We start from the raw sequence: 21203 nt of genomic DNA, 5'->3' as shown, positions 1-21203 counted from the left end.
TAATAAATTTTCAGAGTGCAGTAGTACCTTGGGTTACGTACTCAATTTGTTTTGGAGGTCCATTCTTAACCTGAAACTGTTCTTAACCTGAAGCACCACTTTAGCTAATGGAGGCCTCCTGCTGCCACCGCACCACCACTGCACGATTTCTGTTCTCATCCTGAAGCAAAGTTCTTAACCTGAAACACTATTTCTGGGTTAGCGGAGTCTGTAACCTGAAGCGTATGTAACCTGAAGCGTATGTAACCCGAGGTACCACTGTACCTTCTCCCCATGCTTCTCTGTTTAACCACACAGTTTTTGGGCCTACGATGGCAGAATGGACTTTGTGCATTCAGGTGGGAAGTACAAATTTTGTTCAATTCACCAGGACATCACGTGCAAATAACAGGAAGTATCTCCAGGCCTGTCATTTGCCTGCAGTGCTGATTTAAAAACAATAATACAGAGAGATTTGAGCATTGCAGGGGGCGGGGAGCATTTTAAAACATTGATTTCACTGACTTATCCAGTCTTTTACCACCTCGCCCTTTTCACACGTATCCAAGAAGGCCTGGTTTACCCAGTAACACTGGGCCTTTCTTAAAGTTATCGAGAGGAGGAGCCCCTTCATCTTTCCACTCACTTTTGTCTTTGTAGGTCTGTCCGGCCCTCTGCTATGGCTCCAGAACTGCCTGAACCGGACAGCTTGTGACCGAGAAGAAGATGGTAAATACAGGGAGGATGTTGCAGATTCCTGTTTCTTGCGGGGGCAGGGGGAGGCTGAGGAAGAGATTTAATATTTCCCTTGCTCTCAGCCTCCTCTGGAGGAACCATGTGTGGGCCAGCTAGCTATATGTCACCTTCCCTCTGAACTTTATTTAAGCCAGGGTCCTTGAGGTGCAGCAAGACCAGTACTATAAACTTTATAATTGGTTAACTTTCATCTTACTTCGAATTTCTTATTTATTTTTTCGCAATACTGAATTTATTCTGCGTTTGTCAAGCTGTTGATTTGTCATTTTATTTTGCTAACGCGCCCTGTATTTTGCATATTATGTTTTCTCCTACGCTCTGTGTTTTACTGTTTCTGTAGAATTGGAAGGGGACCGCAAGGGTCATCTAGTCCAACCCCCTGCCATGCAGGAATCTTTTGCCCAATGTGGGGGTTTGAACCCACGATCCTGAAATTAACATTTATCTCGTGCCCTACTGAGGGAGCTCTCCCTTCAGTTCAAGCTGCTTTGGGAACACTCATTGTGGGAAAGCAGCATATAAACTCGAATCAATCTGCGTTGTCTAATAAGGAAGACAAAGGCTAAAGAGCCAAATATCCACCAGGATGTTGTAGACAAGAATACTATACTGCTCTTTCCCATATGGTTCTAGAATTTAGCTTGATAGATTCCTGTTTCGCCAGGATGTGCCCAGCCAGTACCTTTGGTGCCACTGTCTGAGGAGAATGAGGATGCCATGGAACATAAGCGCTTCCAGAAGCTTCTGCGTAAATTACAGATTCGAGCCCCAGCCAGTGAACAGGTAATTGTTTTGCTAGAAGATATAAAGGTAAAGGGGGATGCGGGTGGCGCTGTGGGTTAAACCACAGAGCCTAGGGCTTGCTGATGAGAAGGTCGGCAGTTCGAATCCCCATGACAGAGTGAGCTCCCATTGCTCGGTCCCTGCTCCTGCCAACCTAGCAATTCGAAAGCACGTCAAAGTGCAAGTAGATAAATAGGTACCACTGTGGCGGGAAGGTAAACGGCGTTTCCGTGCGCTGCTCTGGTTCACTAGAAGCAACTTACTCATGCTGGCCACATGACCCGGAAAGCTGTCTGTGAACAAATGCCGGTTCCCTTGGCCTGAAAGCGAGATGAAAGCGCCGCAACCCCAGAGACGGTCATGACTGGACCTAATGGTCAGGGGTCCATTTACCTTTACCTTTATAAAGGTAAAGGACCCCGGACGGTTAAGTCTTGTCAGAGGCGACTCTGGGGTTGCGGCGCTCATCTCGCTTTCAGGCCAAGGGAGCCAGCGTTTTTTCACAGACAGCTTTCCGAATCATGTGGCCAGCATGACTAAACCGCTTCTGGCGCATTGGGACACAGTGATGGAAACCAGAGTGCACGGAAACGCTGTTTACCTTCCCGACGGAGTGGTACCTATTTATCTACTTGCACTTTTTGGCATTCTATTGAACTGCTAGGTTGGCAGGAGCTGGGACAGCGGGAGCTCACTCTCAGCGTAGGTATTCGAACCGATGACCTTCTGATCGGCAAGCCCAAGAGGCTCAGTGGTTTAGACCACAGTGCCATAGAGAATACGGAAGGAGAATGGGTTTGTGGGTGTAAAACATTTTTTAAGGAACAGGCCTTTTTTGTAATACAGTGGTGCCTTGGTTTATGAACTTAATCCGTTCCGGAAGTTCGCTCTTAAACCAAAGCATTCTTAAAACAACGTGTTCTTTCCCATAGCAGCGGGGGGCTCAATTTACAAATGGAACACACTCAGCAGGAAATGAAACATGTTCTGCTTCCAAGGCAAAGTTCACAAACCAAAATACCTATTTCCAGGTTTGCAGCGTTCTTAATCCAAGTTGTTCATGAACTAAGCTGTTCTTAAACCAATGTATTTGTGTTTTGCTTTTTGGAAGGGCAACTTTAATAATTCATTGAGAAAGACTATTTCATCATCATCATCATCATCATCATCAAATTTATTATTTATACTCCACCCATCCGGCTGGGTTTCCCCAGCTACACTGGGCGGCTTCCAACAAAAGATTAAAAATCCATTAAAACATCAGTCATTAAAAACTTCCCTAAAGAGGGCTGCCAGATATGTTCCTCCTTTTCCTGCTTTAACTGAAGCTGGGTTTCGGTGAGATTAGCTATTTCCTGCGTAGAATAAGACAGCCGAGTGTCGCTCCTAGGTTAAAGTGACCCAGAAGAACTTGAAATGCATCCATGATCCTAAGTTAACACATGTTAAAAAGTATGAGCTCCAGGAATGTTTGGTACAGTCCCACACCCAAAAAAAACCTCTATTTAGCCCTGTTCATCATTTGTGGTTTTTCCTGCTTTGTATATACATTTTTGGAGATGACTGAGGACAAAATGTTGAAAGAAGTGGGAGAAATATAAATATATATTCAGGAAAGATGAGCAAAAGCATTCCCAAATGCTCCTAAACAAAGACGGAAGTGCTTCAGTCTCATCAGCCACAGTTTTGTGTTAAGTTTGTGGCTTTGGTGGAACAGCAGCTTGTGTTCCTTTATTGGCTCTCGCTCTGTCTGCAGAAATATTCCAGCCTTTGTGCTCTGTTGCAACGTGAACCATTCAGTTGGCTCTTTGTAATCTTGCCTTTCATACAATCATAGAAGATAAGATAATTATTAATGTGGTCTCCCCCCTGCATTTATTTCGTAAAGGTTTGCCTTTCTATCTTGGTATCTGTCCTTTCTCCTTTTTTGACTATGTCGAGGTGTTTTGTCCCAGTGATTTATGACCAGAGCAAGTTTGGATTATGTCCTCCTGTTTGCCCAAGGCCTTCTTGCGAAACAGAATTTTCCCTCCCTCTCTCCTCCCTGCATAGTGTCGCCTCCACACATTGCATCTGCTCTGGAGCCAGTGGATGAACCCCTAGAACAGATTTGGGGCGGGGGGTCACACATGAAGAGGATAAGTTCCATTGCACAAGTGGAACTCCTTGCACGAATGAAACGACTTCGTTGCATACAACCCTTTGGTTTAAAACCAGGCTGGCGCAGCAATCCTTGAGCTCTGCTGCTATTGCAACTAATTTGCGGGCAATCCCCTCCTTTAGCTCTGCTGGGGACAAGAAGCTTGCAAGAAGGAGCCAACAGCAGAAGGAAACAGGAGCTGTTGTTGTTGTTTAGTCGTTTAGTCGTGTCCGACTCTTCGTGACCCCCTGGTCCAGAGCACGCCAGGCACTCCTGTCTTCCACTGCCTCCTGCAGTTTGGTCAAACTCATGCTGGTAGCTTCAAGAACACTGTCCAACCATCTTGTCCTCTGTTGTCCCCTTCTCCTTGTGCCCTCCATCTTTCCCAACATCAGGGTCTTTTCCAGGGAGTCTTCTCTTCTCATGAGGTGGCCAAAGTATTGGAGCCTCAGCTTCATGATCTGTCCTTCCAGTGAGCACTCAGGGCTGATTTCCTTAAGAATGGATCAGTTTGTTCTTCTTGCAGTCCATGGGACTCTCAAGAGTCTCCTCCAGCACCAGAATTCAAAAGCATCAATTCTTCGGCGATCAGCCTTCTTTATGGTCCAGCTCTCACTTCCATACATCACTACTGGGAAAACCATGGCTTTTACTATACGTACCTTTGTTGGCAAGGTGATGTCTCTGCTTTTCAAGATGCTGTCTAGGTTTGTCATTGTTTTTCTTCCAAAAAGCGGCGTCTTTTAATTTCGTGGCTGCTGTCACCAGGAGCTAGCAGCATGTATTTACCCTAGGGACGCAGGTGGCGCTGTGGGTTAAAGCCTCAGCGCCTAGGACTTGCCGATCGAAAGGTCGGCGGTTCGAATCCCTGCGGCGGGGTGCGCTCCCGCTGCTCAGTCCCAGCGCCTGCCAACCTAGCAGTTCGAAAGCACCTCCGGGTGCAAGTAGATAAATAGGGACCGCTTACCAGCGGGAAGGTAAACGGCGTTTCTGTGTGCGGCTCTGGCTCGCCAGATGCAGCTTTGTCACGCTGGCCACGTGACCCGGAAGTGTCTCTGGACAGCGCTGGCCCCTGGCCTCTTAAGTGAGATGGGCGCACAACCCCAGAGTCTGTCAAGACTGGCCCGTATGGGCAGGGGTACCTTTACCTTTATTTACCTTCTTTACTTCCTACAGGAATCTTTCTGGCGCATCCCAGCCAAACTCAGCCCAGAGCAACTACGACAAGCAGCTGCTTCCATTGCCTCAAAAGAAGTGGAGGGGGAGACCAAAAATCAAGTAGCCGGTAGGTGTATGGAAAGGGAAACACACTGAAACAACCCTCTGCCTGTAAAGGCATGTCACTCCCTTGTTCCAGCAAGGTTACCACTGGCTACGGGTCTTTTCTGGGCACGCACAATTCAAAGTGCTGGGTACAACCTATGAAGACCCATATGGCTTAGTTACAGGTAGGTAGCCATGTTGGTCTGCCGTAGGCACAACAAAATAAGATATAAATAAATAAAATAATTCCTTCCAGTAGCACCTTAGAGACCAATTAAGTTAGTTACAGTGGTACCTTGGGTTAAGAACTAAATTCGTTATGGAGGTCTGTTCTTAACCTGAAACTGTTCTTAACCTGAAGCACCACTTTAGCTCATGGGGCCTCCTGCTGCTGCTGCCACACCGCTGCTGCGCAATTTCTGTTCTCATCCTGAAGCAAAGTTCTTAACCCGAGGTACTGTTTCTGGGTTAGCGGAGTCTGTAACCTGAAGCATCTGTAACCTGAGGTACCACTGTATTGGTATGAACACACAAAAGCTGGTCTCTAAGGTGCTACTGGAAGGAATTTATTATTATTATTATTATTATTATTATTACTACTACTACTACTACTATTACTATTTTGTTTTATTTTGTTTCGACATATGGCTTAGGTCCAGGCTATTTGGGAAGCCATGTTCCCTCGTACATTCCTACTTGGGTTTTGAGATCAGGAACTAAAAAATGCAGAATGAATGAATTAGAAGCTCAATTGCTCCTAGGCCCTCTGAAGCTCTCATTCCCCTTGCCAGATAGACCTTTCACTTCCCTCAACCTCCATTGTTTGTCATCTGTAGAGCTGAACCTGCTGCCTCAGAATTTCAGAATGTGTTAGTGAGCAGTACATGACATCACAGAAGCTCAGCCAATTCACACGCAGAGACAGAAAGCAGTTCTAGTGTGTGTGTGTGTGTGTGTGTGTGTGTGTGTGTGTGTATATATATAAACAATCTATTGATTTAGCATCTCTTATTGCTGTACATGCACACTCTGTGTGTTGTTGTAAAATGAGGGCGTATTTGTTTTCTTCCTCCTCTTGGCAGTTGTCCATATAACATGGAAACGGTTTCACATGCTATTTTTCTGCGTTTAGGTGTCTTAAAAACACCCAAGTACAAATAAAGGACAGGCACTAAAAGCACCAGCACTAATACCTAAGCTCAGCCCTCGCTGATTGCACAACTCGGTCTAGAATAACTTCCTCAAACTGGTGGTTAATCTGTAACCCATTTTAGCATCCTAGTTCATACTGACATTATTGAACCCAAAAGCGTTAATCTGGATGGGCATGCTCTCAAATGCTTACACAGGGTTCTCCCCCTCTTCAAGTTTTAAGTTTCGTTTCTTAAAAAACATGTGAATTTGCGGAATTGGTTGCTGCCGTCTCATATCGTTGCATTTATCTGGGTGGGGAAAGATTCAGGCAGTCCTGGCAGAATCAGGGAGACATGGGAGACAGCATCTGTAATCAGAGCAATATGTTTTTCAGGCCGAACCAGCCTTTGACCCCTTGAGCAAGGCATAGCCCATCTAGCATAGTAACCTTACAGGGGCTTGATGAACCTCCTGTTTTTATACTCTCCTGGTATGCCCCACAGAGGAGCTTAAGGTCCATGAATAATCATAGTTTGGAGGTCCCGGGCCCTAAGGAAGTCAGATTATCCTCCACCAGGGCCAGGGCCTTCTCAGTGATGGCTCCAACCTGGTGGAATGCTCTGTCCCATGAGATCAGGGCCCTGCAGGATTTAACTTCCTTCCGCAGGGCCTGTAAGACAGAGCTATTCCGCCTGGCTTTCAATTTGAACTTAGCCTGCCCTTTTTATGAAGATTACCCACTCTGGGATCCCACAGCTAATTCTCCCCTGGTGTCCTCGCTGGCCCAAATAGGACTAATTTAGCCAGCTAGCCCTGGTGATCAACTAATGTTTATTGGATGGATTTCCCCCCCCCCCCCAAATTGATTTTTGAATTCTGAATTTATTGTTATTCATGTTATATACTATATGGTGTTTTTTGTTGCATCAATTAAATGTTTTAAATTTGTTGTTAGCTGCCCGGAGCCTGGTTTTTTGAACCAGGGAGGGCGGGGTATAAATAAAAATTCATTATTTATTATTATTATACCCGGCTGGGACAAGGGAGCATCTGGCAAGCCATAAAGCAGGCATGTCCAAAGTCCGTGTCAATTTAATCCGACCCCCATGGCAGTATATAAAGGTAAAGGGACCCCTGACCATTAGGTCCAGTCGTGACTGACTCTGGGGTTGCAGCGCTCATCTCGCTTTACTGGCCAAGGGAGCCGGCGTACAGCTTCCGGGTCATGTGGCCAGCATGACTAAGCCGCTTCTGGCGAACCAGAGCAGCGCATGGAAACGCCGTTTACCTTCCCGCCAGAGCGCTACCTATTTATCTACTTGCACTTTGACATGCTTTCGAACTGCTAGGTTGGCAGGAGCAGGGACCAAGCAACGGGAGCTCACCCCACCGTGGGGATTTGAACCGCCGACCTTCTGATCAGCAAGTCCTAGGCTCTGTGGTTTAACCCACAGCGCCACCCGTGTCCCTCTCCAGGAGATGTACATAGTGTAATAAAAGCAGCAAAGATGATGATAATAATAATAATAATAATAATAATAATAATAATAATAATAATAATAATGCTGCTGCAAAGTTGACATCCATGGAAGAGACCTTACTCATTCAGTTGGGAAGACTTCTCAGAACAAAAATGTCTTCAACTGCTTCTGGAAAATCCTGTTGCATCTCCACAGGAATGCTGGTTGCACTGAAAGCCCCACTGTGAGTTACTGCAGAGAGGGCTTCTGAAATCCTTGGAACTTGCAGAAGAAATTCTTCCTTCAGGAGGCAGTGACCTACAGGGGTTACAAAAGGGACATCTCCAATAACCTGTCCCTGAGCTGTATTAGGTGAATACAGCCACGGGAACAAAATTCTATAGACGTTGCTATGCCTGAGATGTTCAGTAATTCATTATAATTATAGTTAACAATAGCCTGTGCTGCAGTTGGGTGTTTGGGAGACCAGCTGTTCTGGAAAGTTCTAGCACCTTCCTTAGAGATCTATTACTCGAATTAAGTTTGTCAGGAACCTTCACCTGAATTAAGTGCAATTCAGTAACTAGTTTGCCTCGCCACCAGACTACCACCTCCCTTTACAGAGCTCTCACACTTTCTTTCTTGTCGGTTTCAGCGGAGGAGCATCTCGAGACAGAGGAGCCAAGATGCCTGACTGCGGAAAAGTAAGGACTGTGGGGGCGCCGGGGTGTGGGAAGATGACAGCACCTCATACAAAGTGGGCAAGGTGAATTGTAATAGCTTAAAAGCATGGAGGAGACCAATAGCCAGGAACAAACTCAGGTGTAGCGTGCAGAATACAGGAAGTTGTCTTTATTCAGAGTCAAGACCATTGATGCGTCTAGCTCACTGTTGTCTACACGGACTGGCAGCAGTGGGGATTCAGGCAGGAGTTGTTTCCTAGCCCTATGCCAGTGGTTGCAAAACTGCTACGACCCTTCCCCCTTCTATAATCATTCTAGTTCTTGGGCGGGGTTCATTTATAATGGAATTGAGCAGCTCTGTGCTTCAAGCCCAGGAATTTTTTTTTGCATATCTGATTCATAGAGGCAGAAAACAATGAGTCACATTGCAGCCTTGCACTTCCAGCTGTCAGAGTGAAAGCTGTCATGTTCTGAGCAGGAGCACAACAAGGAGAGAAGTCGGTTGCTTCCTGCCCGCTCCCATTTGCTGCCTCTTTTTGTTTGATATTTTCTGAATTCAATCGATGACCAGCCATCAGCAACTGGAATCCTGCTACTCTGATTTTTCTTAATTGGTTTTCTTCCCCGTCCCCCGTTCAGTCCACATCTCCCTGTTCTTTTCAGAAGCTTATAATTTGATACAAAAGCAAAAACCTGGCACACCATTATACAATGGTACCTCGGGATGCGAATGGGATCCGTTCCGGAGCTCTGAACAAAACATAAGATGCAACTGCGCATGCGCATGACATCATTTTGGCCGTCTGCGCATGCGTGAGCCATGAAACCCAGAAGTAACGCGCTCCGTTACTTCCAGGTCGCCGCAGAGCGCAACCCAAAAGCACTCAACCTGAAACGTATTTATCCTGAGGTATGACTGTACAGTGCTACCTCGGGTTAAGTACTTAATTCATTACGGAGGTCTGTACTTAACCTAAAACTGTTCTTAACCTGAAGCACCACTTTAGCTAATGGGGCCTCCTGCTGCCGCTGCGCCGCCAGAACACGATTTCTGTTCTCATCCTGAAGCAAAGTTCTTAACTTGAAGCACTATTTCTGGGTAAGCGGAGTTTAACCTGAAACGTATGTAACCTGAAGCGTCTGTAACCCGAGGTACCACTGTATAGGTTTGTGCCACCTGAGCTACAGGTTTTGTTGGTGGAAACCTGCCTAGAGCATTGGGGGTGGGAGCTGTAGCTGCTGATTCTGCATTCTTCTCTCCCTTTGTCTGGCATTTGTATGTGGCAGGCACACACCAACACCCCTCTTTCTTGCCCTTATTTCCAGGGAGGAGCCCATCCAGCCCCCTCTGGGACCCAAGCGAAGGCGCTTGGTCATTGACGGTGAGGAGCAGGAAGAAGGCAACAGCCGAGGTATGTCTCGTGGCAGCAGTGTAGTTAACTTCCATCAAACGCCTTTCCCCAACCGCCATATCATCTCTTTCCCAGTCCCTACAAATACCGTATTTTTTGCTCTATAAGACTCACTTTTTCCCTCCTAAAAAGTAAGGGGAAATGTGTGTGCGTCTTATGGAGCGAATGCAGGCTGCGCAGCTATCCCAGAAGCCAGAACAGCAAGAGGGATTGCTGCTTTCACTGCGTAGTGATACCTCTTGCTGTTCTGGCTTCTGAGATTCAGAATATTTTTTTTCTTGTTTTCCTCCTCCAAAAACTAGGTGCGTCTTGTGATCTGGTGCGTCTTATAAAGCAAAAAATACGGTAATCCCTTTAATGCTTCTCCTGGGTGCAACTTGATCACAGATCATCTGTTAGGAGTGTTGCTGGTTGTCCCCAAGTTGTGGAGACTCATTTGGCATCCATATGAAAACTTGAGCCTTCAGAGTTAATGACTCACTTCTGCGGAATGTTCTGCCAATAGGGCTCATCCACACTTACTGTATTTTTCGCTCTATAATTTTTCGCACCAGACCACAAGACGCACCTAGTTTTTGGAGGTGGAAAACAGGGGAAAAAATATTCTGAATCTCAGAAGCCAGAACAACAAGACGGATTGCTGCGCAGCGAAAGCAGCGATCCCTCTCGCTGTTCTGGCTTCTGGGATAGCTGTGCAGCCTGCATTCACTCCATAAGACGCACACACATTTCCCTTTACTTTTTAGGAGGGAAAAAGTGAGTCTTATAGAGCAAAAAATACGGTACTCGCCTCCGCCTCCACCCGCTTTTTCCAGGAACAGGTCCATGCTTAAAAGCTTTGTGTCTGAGCGGTTTTTCTCCCCGCAAAACCCACTCTTTAGCGCTCAGTTGCAGCAGATGTCAATTCGTGTTTTCTGCAGAGTGCCATTTGCACCGATCGAGCTTTAAAGGGCGGGTTTTTCAGGGGAAACTCCCGGGCCAAAAAAACACACACCAAAAAGTGCTCAGATGCGGAACTTTCCAGGCACCATGACCTGTGCTTTTAAGAGCGTGGAGGAAAAGCAATGTGGATACGACCTCAGCTGACACCTTCTATATTGACTTCCAAACATTTACTGAAGGCTTCTCTTTGCTTCCGGTCTTATGCAGACAATTAAGGAGGAGGGACATCTGTAATAGTCAAACTGGTGGTCTGTGTTAATTTTTGTGGTGTTTCTATTTAAACTGTAACCTGCTTTGCTGCTGTTGTGTTTTTAATGAAATTGCAGTATACAAATATTTTAATAAATAAAACGAACAATATCCGTGGGATCCCCATCCCTCATGCAAAGGCTTCTGTGAGCTCAAAGTACCTGCCCATGAAGGAAGCTGCCTACCTTGTCTGCATTCACCTGGTCAGCATCGAGGTGCAAGGGAATAGCAGGCCATTCTGCCCTATTTCTGCTGCAGATGTTGACTGTATTTCCTCCCCCCTTAGTAAGGCTGTCATTGTTTTATGTTTTCACGAATTAAAATCAATTGAACAACAATAGAGTAGCAACCCCCCCTTCGCCCAATTGAGAGAAATAGGGGAGTGGGGGGGGGCAGAGGCGTCAGTAGGCTACTAGAACAACCAGCAAGATACGCTGAGAGATAAGAGAGACAAAGGGCTCTTGATAGAATTTGGGGCAATGGTCTACAGAAGAAAGACAGTGCTGTGATTAGATCATTCCACCCTTCCTTCGCAGTACAGAGAGGGCAGCAGAAATTACCTGCCACCCCTGCCCAAAGAGGCTGCCCGCTGCCTTTATGCATGAGTCACTGCTTTGAGTCTCCTCCTAATCACGAGGCATGTCTAGAATCCTCAGCTTATCAGAACTTCAGAAACCCTGCCAAGAATACATTACTGAGGTTCGATTGGGGGGCAGGGCGGCAGAAAGATGTTCATTATTCGGTAATGGATAGCAGTGAGAGCAGCTTCTAATGCTCTCTCTCTGTGTTTATCCTTCAGCTTCTTTCCCAGAATGCTGAATAATTCCCACTTTGCTTCTGAAGCAACTTTCTGCAAAAACCCGATTAAGTCACAGCACGGCTTTTTCCATCGCCACTTTATCCCTTGCTATCTTAAGATCACGCTGTATTTTATCTTTGGCACGGCAGGGTCCAGTGATGAGGACGAGCCTCAGCCTGCTGGCAAAAGGAAGTGCCGGCGAATTGAAGAGGAGGAAGAAGATTGAAGGAGTTGGCCCTCCCTGGCCCAGTTCAGACAAGTTACACCCACTGTCAGCTCTGGAGCTGCAAGAACCACCTCGGGCAGAGGGGTCCTTGATGAAGCAGCCTGGAAATAATCTCTTTCTCTTCCCCGGCCCCGGTCTCCCAGTCTTGGTGCACAACACTTCATAGTTTTTGGGAATGGGATGCAGGCAGACTGAACATATGAATGAGGCCTGCTAGAGAACGAAAGCAGGGGAAAGAAATGGGAGACCTGCCTGAGGAGGGAAGAGGAGAATGGGCTTTCTGCCCTGCTCTGTTACAGGATACAACAGACGTTGAAACTGGTACAGGAAGAAGCTTCACTTTAAACTGTTCTGTAACTGTTTGTAGCTTACGACACCTGTGACACGGGGCGTTTGTTCTGAATGGTGTCTGCTGAGAGCCAGCAAGAGCCACCCTGACAAGACTGACCTGCCAGGCAGAAACGAGGCATGTTGGCTCTTTGAATCTTAAGGCTACTTGGCTTTTGGATTCGCCACCGCTCCCTTTCCGTGCCTGGCCAAAACACGACCTCATCCCTGTGCTCAAGCCTCACATTGCCTTATAATACATGCGCACGGTCTTCTGTCTCCATTGCGCCTTGGCACCGATATTCTTCAAAAATGTGTGCTTGTACTGGAATCACACAAGGCTCGTTTGACGTTGGGTGTCAAGAGTTGAATTGTTTGGGGAGGGTGGGGTTCAAAAGCAAAGATGTGTGCTCCTGTGCTGAATTTTGCTCCCAGATTATTGTTCTCATCACTATCTGCTTCAGTTTTCCTTACCGACAACTATCGACTTTGTTGCTTGGGCTGTTCCAGGCAGAGGCAACGTCAGAGATGTATAAGGGTTGCCTCTCATTCACGGTAGAAGGGCAGGAATGTTAGCACGTTACTTGTGTGCTTGTGTTGTGTTTTCATAATAAAAATCCCCCAAACAACCCTTGGCTGACTAGTTCTAAAGAAATCCAACGTTTTAAAGGTTGTGCTTTGTTTTATAAAGCTGCTGAAAAATGCAAGAGCTTCTTGGAAGGAAGGGGATGAGGGCTTTGCAATGGTTTCAGTGCGTTGACTTTCCTTAAAAAGGAGGAGGAAAGCAATAGTAATCCTGCTTTTAGCAATTTCAGGTTTTTCTGTAATTTGAGTATTCCCACATTTGCACATGGGCTCTAGCTCTATATGTTTGTATCAAGCCTGATTTGTAACTCAGGCCCTGGGATGGGGGACCTGGTGCACTCCAGATGTGGTTCGTCTCCAGCTGCCATCAACCCCACACAATAATGGTAAAAGTAAAGGGACCCCTGACCATTAGGTCCAGTCGCAGATGACTCTGGGGTTGCAGCGCTCATCTCACTTTATTGGCCAAGGGTGCCGGTGTACAGCTTCCAGGTCATGTGGCCAGCATGACTAAGCTGCTTCTGGTGAACCAGAGCAGTGCACGGAAACGCCGTTTACCTTCCCGCCGGAGCGGTACCTATTTATCTACTTGCACTTTGACATGCTTTCGAACTGCTAGGTTGGCAGAAGCAGGGACCAAGCAACGGGAGCTCACCCCGTCACGGGGATTTGAACCGCCGACCTTCTGATCGGCAAGCCCTAGGCTCTGTGGTTCAACCCACAGCGCCACCCGCGTCCCTACACAAGAATGGACTCATCCACAATTCTGCTCGCCCCACTGCTGTCCCCCAAGAAATCTTGCTGAATCAGAGCAAAATGTCAGCCGGTTTTTCTGCAAATTGAGGTTCACTCCGATTCAGCCTGGGTTTTCCGAGGGGAAAACACGGGGCAAGTGGAAAACCGTTTGACCCTGTGCTTTCTAGGCATGGAACTAGTGTGGACAGGCCCTGTGACATTGTAGTCCAATATCTGGAGAAACACAGGGTCCCCAGCCTAAACTTTAGAGAGCAATTGCTGGGAATTGCAAGTGGGGAGACTGTTGTTGGCACTCATGAGCTGTTTTGTGAGCTGCCTGGGGTTTTCTGGTTGGCCACTCCTGAGAACAAGGTGCTGGACCAGATGGGTCTTGGGTCTGATCCAGGACATAAGTTCAACAGGTATTCCCAGAAACTGGTATTCAGGGACGATCTGCTTCTCACACCGGGAAACACGGCCAGCAGCCAGCAATAGCCGTACTCTCCATAAATTTACCCTAATCCTCTGTTGGAACCAGTCTTCTGGGAGGCAGTTCCATTGATTTAACTATGTGCAACGTAAAGAGTTGCTTTCTGCTCTGTGCCCTGAATCAGCATTCAGCTTCACACCATGCGCAACTTTATAGAGCCCTTGTCATGTCTGCCCTTCTCCTTTCCACACTCGAAACCCCCAGATGTAACCGTTGCTCGTTAAGTGAATAGCTCCAGCCCCTTGATCATTTTGGCTGCAAAGGACTTCTGCAGGAATTCCGGCTCAAAAGTAGCTGCTGAATCAAAGCCAGAGACCTGCAGCAGAAACCGAAATGAGTTGAGGATGAATACATCTGTGCCCCTTGCAAAGGGAGAGGGGAAGCTGATGATAATGAATTAACTTGATAATGAAGCAGAGTGTTGCAATGGGGTCTCCTGATAAGACCCCAGAATATAGATATATAAGCACTGGGGAAACGGCTCTGCATTCCCACCTTGGTAATTCTACGTTTGTGCCTCTTCTCCAAACAGGTAAGCTGCTCCATTCTGGTGGATTGGCAGGGTCCAGCATGCTATGGGGGAAATAGATTTTAGGAGACTTGTAGAGGAGCAAACTTAAGGGTTTCAGTTTGAAGATGAGGACCAGGATAGTGTGTTAGGCTAGCAGGGAGGCCCCTTATGTTTCTAGAATGAGGATCAGCATCTGGAGAAAATAATAATCTTGGCATGTATAATGTGGCTGTTCACTAGAAGCAGCTCGGATGCTGTGACATTGACCAGATCTCTAGGAGTTCCTTGTGCAAGCAAACTTGGCTGCTTGCAATTCATGGCTGACTCGGCTGCTTTATGAGATTGTGTTTCCTAAGTGCCGGCACCAAAGGGAAAAGACACTGCTTTGTCATAACCTTTTCCCCCAGTGAAGAACCCTGATTGCTATTGTTTCAAGCAGCTTTGACAGCGCCATATGGAACTCTGACCTGTACAGGGTGTAACCTTCAGAACATAATGGGGTTTTTTTTGAACACTCGGTTGTTCATTTTTCGTCTCCCACCATATCTTGACCTAGATCTTGAGGGTTTGAACAAGGAATGGGGAATCTTGAGAGTTAAACAACAACTAAGGGAAAGGGAAAGGGACCCTTGACCATTAGGTCCAGTCGTGACCGACTCTGGGGTTGCGCGCTCATCTCACTCTATAGGCCGAGGGAGCCGGCGTTTGTCCGCAGACAGCTTCCGGGTCGTGTAGCCAGCATGACTAAGCTGCTTCTGGCAAACCAGAGCAGCGGACGGAAACGCCGTTTACCTTCCCATCAGAGTGGTACCTATTTATCTACTTGCACTTTGACGTGCTTTCGAACTGCTAGGTTGGCAGGAGCAGGGACTGAGCAAGGGGAGCTCACCCCGTCGCGGGGATTCAAACCGCCGACCTGATTGGCAAGCCCTAGGCTCTGTGGTTTAACCCACAGCGCCACCCGCGTCCCTAAACAACAACTAGACAGCCACAAATTCCCTTGCCATGATTTTCCTCTGCTCTTTTTTCCGGAGGCACTTGACAGGCAAGCTGTTTTTTCTGCCTCCTCCCCTTCTGAAAACATTCTGCTGCTTTCACACTTGGAAATAGCAGCTACTGTAGAAAAGTAGGTAAGTGGGTGCAATGCCACTGGCAGACCCTCCAAGTGTCCCTATTCTCCAGGGACAGTCTCAGATTTACAGAAGCCATCCCGGTTTCTGATTTGATCTCGGAATGTGCTGCTATTCCTTAGAACCTCCCTGTTTTCATGGGAGAAATTTTGGAGGGTATAGAGTTATGCAACCCCCGAGCCAAGGAGATAACTATATAACCTTTAGAAAACATCTGGAGGCAGCACTGTATAGGGAAGATTTTTTTTCAATGTTTTACTATGTTTTTATATGTGTTGGAAGCGGCCCAGAGTGTTTGGGGCAACCCAGTCAGATGAGAGGGGTATAAATAGTAAACTTACTACAGTGTTACCTCAGGTTAAGTACTTAATTGGTTCTGGAAGTCTGTTCTTAATCTGAAACTGTTCTTAACCTGAAGCACCACTTTAGCTAATGGGGCCTCCTGCTGTTGCTGTGCCACCTGAGCACGATTTCTGTTCTCATCCTGAAGCCAAGTTCTTAACCCGAGGTACTATTTTTGGGTTAGCGGAGTCTGTAACCTGAGGTACCACTGTACATAGATAAAGGTAAAGGGACCCCTGACAATTAGGTCCAGTCGTGGCAGACTCTGGGGTTGTGGCGCTCATCTCGCCTTACTGGCCAAGGGAGCCGGCGTACAGCTTCCGGGTCATGTATCCAGCATGACTAAGCCGCTTCTGGCGAACCAGAGCAGCGCACGGAAACGCCGTTTACCTTCCCACCAGAGCGGTACCTATTTATCTACTTGCACTTTGACGTGCTTTCGAACTGCTAGGTTGGCAGGAGCAGGGACTGAGCAATGGGAGCTCACCCTGTCGTGGGGATTCAAACCGCCGACCTTCTGATCGGCAAGTCCCAGGCTCTGTGGTTTAACCCACAGCGCCACCCGCGTCCTGCAAAACTTCCTACATAGGACATCCCTATTTTCATCAGAGAAATGTTGGGAGGGTATGGGCTAGGAGAAATGGTTCTTAAAGCTGCCGCCTTCCAGTGAAAACATGCTTCTGATGAAGGGCTGAATGATACATTTAAAGCACATGACATCCCCCATGGAATCCTGGGACCTAGTTACTCAGTTGTGGCTCTAGCACCTTTAATAAACTACAGCTCCCAGAATTCTTTGGCAGAAGCCATGTGCTTTCAACATATGGAGTGCGTGTGACCCTGGTTTCAAGCAGGAGACTAAAGGCTTTCTATTGGCTGATAGAAAGGCCCTGTGTGGGATTACTCATCAGCAGAGTAGGTGTTCCTTCAAGATCTCTGTCTAGACCTGAAAAAGAATTCGGGGTGAGATTAATTCCCTCTTAAGGGGAAGGCTGACTTTCACTTCAATCATCCAAAAAAAAGTGAAGCATTTTTGGGGCACGGAGTCCAAACTAAAGCAGCTTTTCCTAGGGCACATTCTTCACAGAAAGCAGCTGCAAGCAAAGGTTTTTTTAGGAAGCCACTCTCATTTGAGCAAACACAAACTCCTAACGCCCTCGCATGTAGACTTAACTCTGGCTGCTGCCACTGCTGCGAGGGCATAGTCTCAGCGTGATGGTAACTGCTTTAAACAGTGATGGCTGAAGAATCCTGGGAGATGTAGTTTGTTGAGGGTGCTGATAGTTGCTGGGAGACCCCTATTCCCCTTCTAGAGCTATACAGTGGTACCTCAGGTTACATATGCTTCAGGTTACATACGCTTCAGGTTACAGACTCCGCTAACCCAGAAATATTACCTCAGGTTAAGAACTTTGCTTCAGGATGAGAACAGAAATTGTGCTCCGGCGGCAGCGGGAGGCCCCATTAGCTAAAGTGGTGCTTCAGGTTAAGAACAGTTTCAGGTTAAGAACAGACCTCTGGAATGAATTAAGTACGTAACCAGAGGTACCACTGTATACAGAGTGGTTTAAGAGTCCGTTCCTCTTCCCAGAGTTACTCCGGTAACTCTGAGGAGAATAAGGGTCTCCTAACAACCCTAGTCCATGTACTTAAAAGTCTGCAGTCCCCAGTCAGTCTAAACCTCTGAGCCTCTTGGGCTTGCCAATCAGAAGGTTGGCGGTTCGAATCCCCGTAACGGAGTGAACTCTTGTTGCTCTGTCCCACCTCCTGCCAACCTAGCAGTTTGAAAGCATGCCAGTGCAAGTAGATAAATAGGTATCACTGTGGTGGGAAGGTGTGTGCTCTGGTTTTTATCACGGTGTTCCATTGCACCAGAAGCCGTTTAGTCCTGCTGGCCACATGACACGGAAAACTTTCTGTGGACGAACGTCAGCTCCCTCAGCTTGAAAGTGAGATGACCCCATCTAGGGGTCATTTACCTTTTTACCTATCCCAGTGCCACACTCCTCCATACAGATTCTCAAGTAAGAGCTACCCGTATTTTTCGTTCTATAAGACGCACCAGACCACAAGACGCACCTAGTTTTTGGAGGAGGAAAACAAGAAAAAAGATATTCTGAATCTCAGAAGCCAGAACAGCAAGAGGGATCGCTGCACAGTGAAAGCAGCAAATCCCTCTTGCTGTTCTGGCTTCTGGGATAGCTGCGCAGCCTGCATTCGCTCCATAAGACGCACACACATTTCCCCTTACTTTTTAGGAGGGAAAAAGTGAGTCTTATGGAGCAAAAAATAAGGTATATATTCTTCTGTCTCCTTTCAACAGGACTTCCAATGAATCTATCCAACATGTACCTGCCCTCGCTGCCTCCCAAGGCCTTCTTGACTTTCTTTGGCTTCCTGCTCCTATGCCATGAATCGGAAGTGCACTTGCTGTCCATGGCGAATCCCAGGGAGAAGGCCTCTGAAGACCACCCACTGACCTCTGACTCCCCCTCTGTTCCTCTCCGCATCTTCCTGAGCTCCATCTCCCCCCAATCCCCCCAGTTGCCCCAAAAAGGGGTTTCCTGCGAGGACTTGATGCCTGAAGCCCTGGACGGTTTTGCTGATGTGCCTGAGCTCTCCCAGACCCTCATCCGAGCTGCATTAGTGCTGGCCCTGCAAAGGGCAGGCTGTAGCCGGCATGCGGAAACCCTCGTCTTGCACCTCTATGAGGAGCTAGGACAGGTAGATTCGGACGACCTCCTGTTTGTGATGGCTGGGTCTCTGAACACCACTCATTCCCTCGGTCAGAGGAAGAGCAGCGTCGCCTTGCAATTCAACTTGGACCAGCTTGCGCAAACGCCAGTCCATCACTGCCGAGGTCTGTTGCCGGTGAACGGATCCCTCCTGTACGGCAAGGCACACAAAGTCTACCGGGGTTTTCCGGCGGCTTCCAAAGCCTGCCACCGTCTAGGGGATTCCTGTGCCGGAGTGGCCTCCAATGACAGCAGCAGCTTCTACGTGGTGGAAAGAAAGGGCAGCTACTTCCTGCCCCGCCATGGCGCCACCTCCTGGCTCCACCAGTGCCGCAGGCTTGGAAGAGGCCGCCGTTCCACCGCGGAGGACTGCGACAATGAGACCGAGGAGAAAATCTACCTTATCCTGGACTGGATTCCTTGGGTCGGCGCCTTCTACAGCCTTGCCACCAGTGTGTACTTTGCAAAGCTGAACTGCATGGAACTGGCGCATCAGCGTGCTATGAGCTGCGCCATAGACATAGGCCATGATTTGCTGTTATTTGCGACTGGCGGGGCCAGTGGCGTTCTTGGCATGGGGATTTATGCGGGGCTAAAGCCAGGCTTGAAGACGGCAGTGCGTTCCATGCTGAGGTATTTGAGAGAGGAGAGGCACCCTTTTCCTGTCCCTTCCAACTACTCCGGTCCAGTCACCACCTTCTAGCTGCTCCATAACTGTTCCTAGCCCAGATGAAGCGACTCTCGTGAACTCTCCATCGCCGAGAGAACACAGATGTTTTTTGGGGTGGCGAAAACAGAGGACCCTTATTTGCTTGTTTTTGTCTGCTAGAAGTGCTAGTTCAAAGTGCTGGTTTTGAAATTATTAGAAAGGCCTGGGATAAGACATATCTGAAAGCAATGTGGAAAATGATTGTTGTTAAAAAAACCTGAAGTTATGATATTGAGTTGTACAGGAATTGTTGGACTTATTGAATAAAAGACTTTGCTCCTGTACGTGAGAGTGGATCCCCAGGCCAAGACCAGCCTACCCCTAGAGAAGGAAGAAGCCTCCGGCAAAGAAGATGAAGAAGACCGGCAAACTAAGCTATTGAACTATTTAGGTTAATTTAGTCAATGTAGAATCCAAGACAGAAAGAGGACTTTGATTATTAAAAAAAAAAAGATTTGATGCTCGTCTTTTAAGCTTTGTGTATATCCTTTTAAGTTAGTATAACTTTTGAAACTCACTTGTATTAAGATGAACAAGGTTTAAAAATTGGACTATTAAGATTAAAAGGTTTTAAGGACGGGCACAAACAAGTATTAAACAATGAAACCAAGAGGAGGAGGGGAGGGAAGACAAGCAAAAATACAGTGTTTTTTCATTATGCTGGTTTTTTCTGCCCCCCACCCCTTTATATACTGTTGTTATTATGTTTACTTTTTGATGTTATCTTTTTGGAAAATCAATAAATTGTTAATTAAAAAAAAACATGAATGCTGGTTTTGACCTACAAAGCCTTAGATGGCTCAGGACTACTACAATACCTCAAAAGCTGCCCACCTGGACCCTGAGATCATCTTCTGAGACCCTCTTGTGCCTCCTCCTTGAGAGGTCTGGAGGATGAGAACAAGAGAACGGGGCCTTCTCTGCAATGGCTCCCCATCTGTGGAATGCTCTCCCCAGGGAAGTTCCCCTGGAGCCCCCCTTATATAACTTTAGGCGCCAGGCAAAAATGTTCTTTTAACCAGGCCTTTGGTTGATTGACATCCTATGCCCTTTTAAAATGTGGGGGGCATTATTGGGTTTTTTCATTTTTATTTTATGTATTTTGTGGTTTTATTTTCTGCTTTTACCCTGTGAAGCACCCTGAGGCCTGTGGGTATAGGGCAATATATGAATTTAATAAAGAATAATAGACAACACTTTTCTAAAAACCTGTGTTTCAAAAGGACTATGGCTCTGGGGCCCCTCCAGGAGAATGTCAGTGTGTTTTTAAACATGAGAGATCCAAAGGCTGGTAATATAAGAACGGGCTTTTCTGCAGTGGCTCCCCATTTGTGGAAAGCTTTCCCCAAAGAGGTTTGGCTGGCTCCTTCACTATACACTTCTAGGTACCAGGCTAAAATGTTCCTCTTCAACCAGGCTTTGGGCTGATTGACATCCGATGCCCTTTTAAATGTGTTGGGGGTGGGGTTAGTGCTTTGCTATCGTTCTTATTTTCATTACGTATTTGGCTTTTTTTCTATTTGTAATCGTACGTTGTGAACCGCCCTGAGATTTATGGATAAAGGGCAGTATAAAGGTAAAGGGACCCCTGACCATTTTCCTGCTTGGCAGGGGGTTGGACTCGATGGCCCTTGTGGTCTCTTCCAACTCTATGATTCCATGATTCATTAGGTCCAGTCGTGGCTGACTCTGGGGTTGCGGTGCTCATCTTGCTTTATTGGCCAAGGGAGCCGGCGTACAGCTTCCAGATCATGTGGCCAGCATGACTAAGCCGCTTCTGGCGAACCAGAGCAGCGCACGGAAACGCCGTTTA

The 21203-nt window shown here is 47.2% G+C and overlaps 2 protein-coding genes across 4 annotated transcripts in view; both read left to right on the top strand.

The window, feature by feature from the left end:
• TIMELESS (timeless circadian regulator) overlaps positions 1-12782 on the top strand; it is a 62328-nt gene extending 49546 nt beyond the window's left edge. For 2 of the 3 annotated variants that reach the window (XM_081898515.1, XM_081898516.1), the window contains exons 25-30: positions 640-708; positions 1400-1518; positions 4835-4943; positions 8141-8219; positions 9525-9610; positions 11750-12782. In XM_081898515.1, coding sequence (XP_081754641.1) covers positions 640-708; positions 1400-1518; positions 4835-4943; positions 8141-8219; positions 9525-9610; positions 11750-11826 — 539 coding nt within the window. In that variant the 3' untranslated portion in view covers positions 11827-12782. The remainder of the gene's footprint in view (positions 1-639; positions 709-1399; positions 1519-4834; positions 4944-8140; positions 8220-9524; positions 9611-11749) is intronic. The other variant, XM_081898517.1, reaches the window with a different exon arrangement.
• Positions 12783-18270: 5488 nt separating this feature from the next.
• On the top strand, positions 18271-19821 carry LOC309362878 (apolipoprotein F-like). The gene has a single exon (XM_081898869.1). The coding sequence runs from the start codon at positions 18278-18280 to the stop codon at positions 19382-19384; it is 1107 nt and encodes a 368-aa protein (XP_081754995.1). The 5' UTR covers positions 18271-18277; the 3' UTR covers positions 19385-19821.
• The last annotated feature ends 1382 nt before the right edge of the window (positions 19822-21203 follow it).

Source organism: Podarcis melisellensis (assembly GCF_964234715.1).
Source record: "Podarcis melisellensis genome assembly, chromosome: 2".
Lineage (NCBI taxonomy): Eukaryota > Metazoa > Chordata > Lepidosauria > Squamata > Lacertidae > Podarcis > Podarcis melisellensis.
Note: the sequence above shows the minus strand (reverse complement) of the source record. Positions and strands in the feature narration are given on the sequence as shown.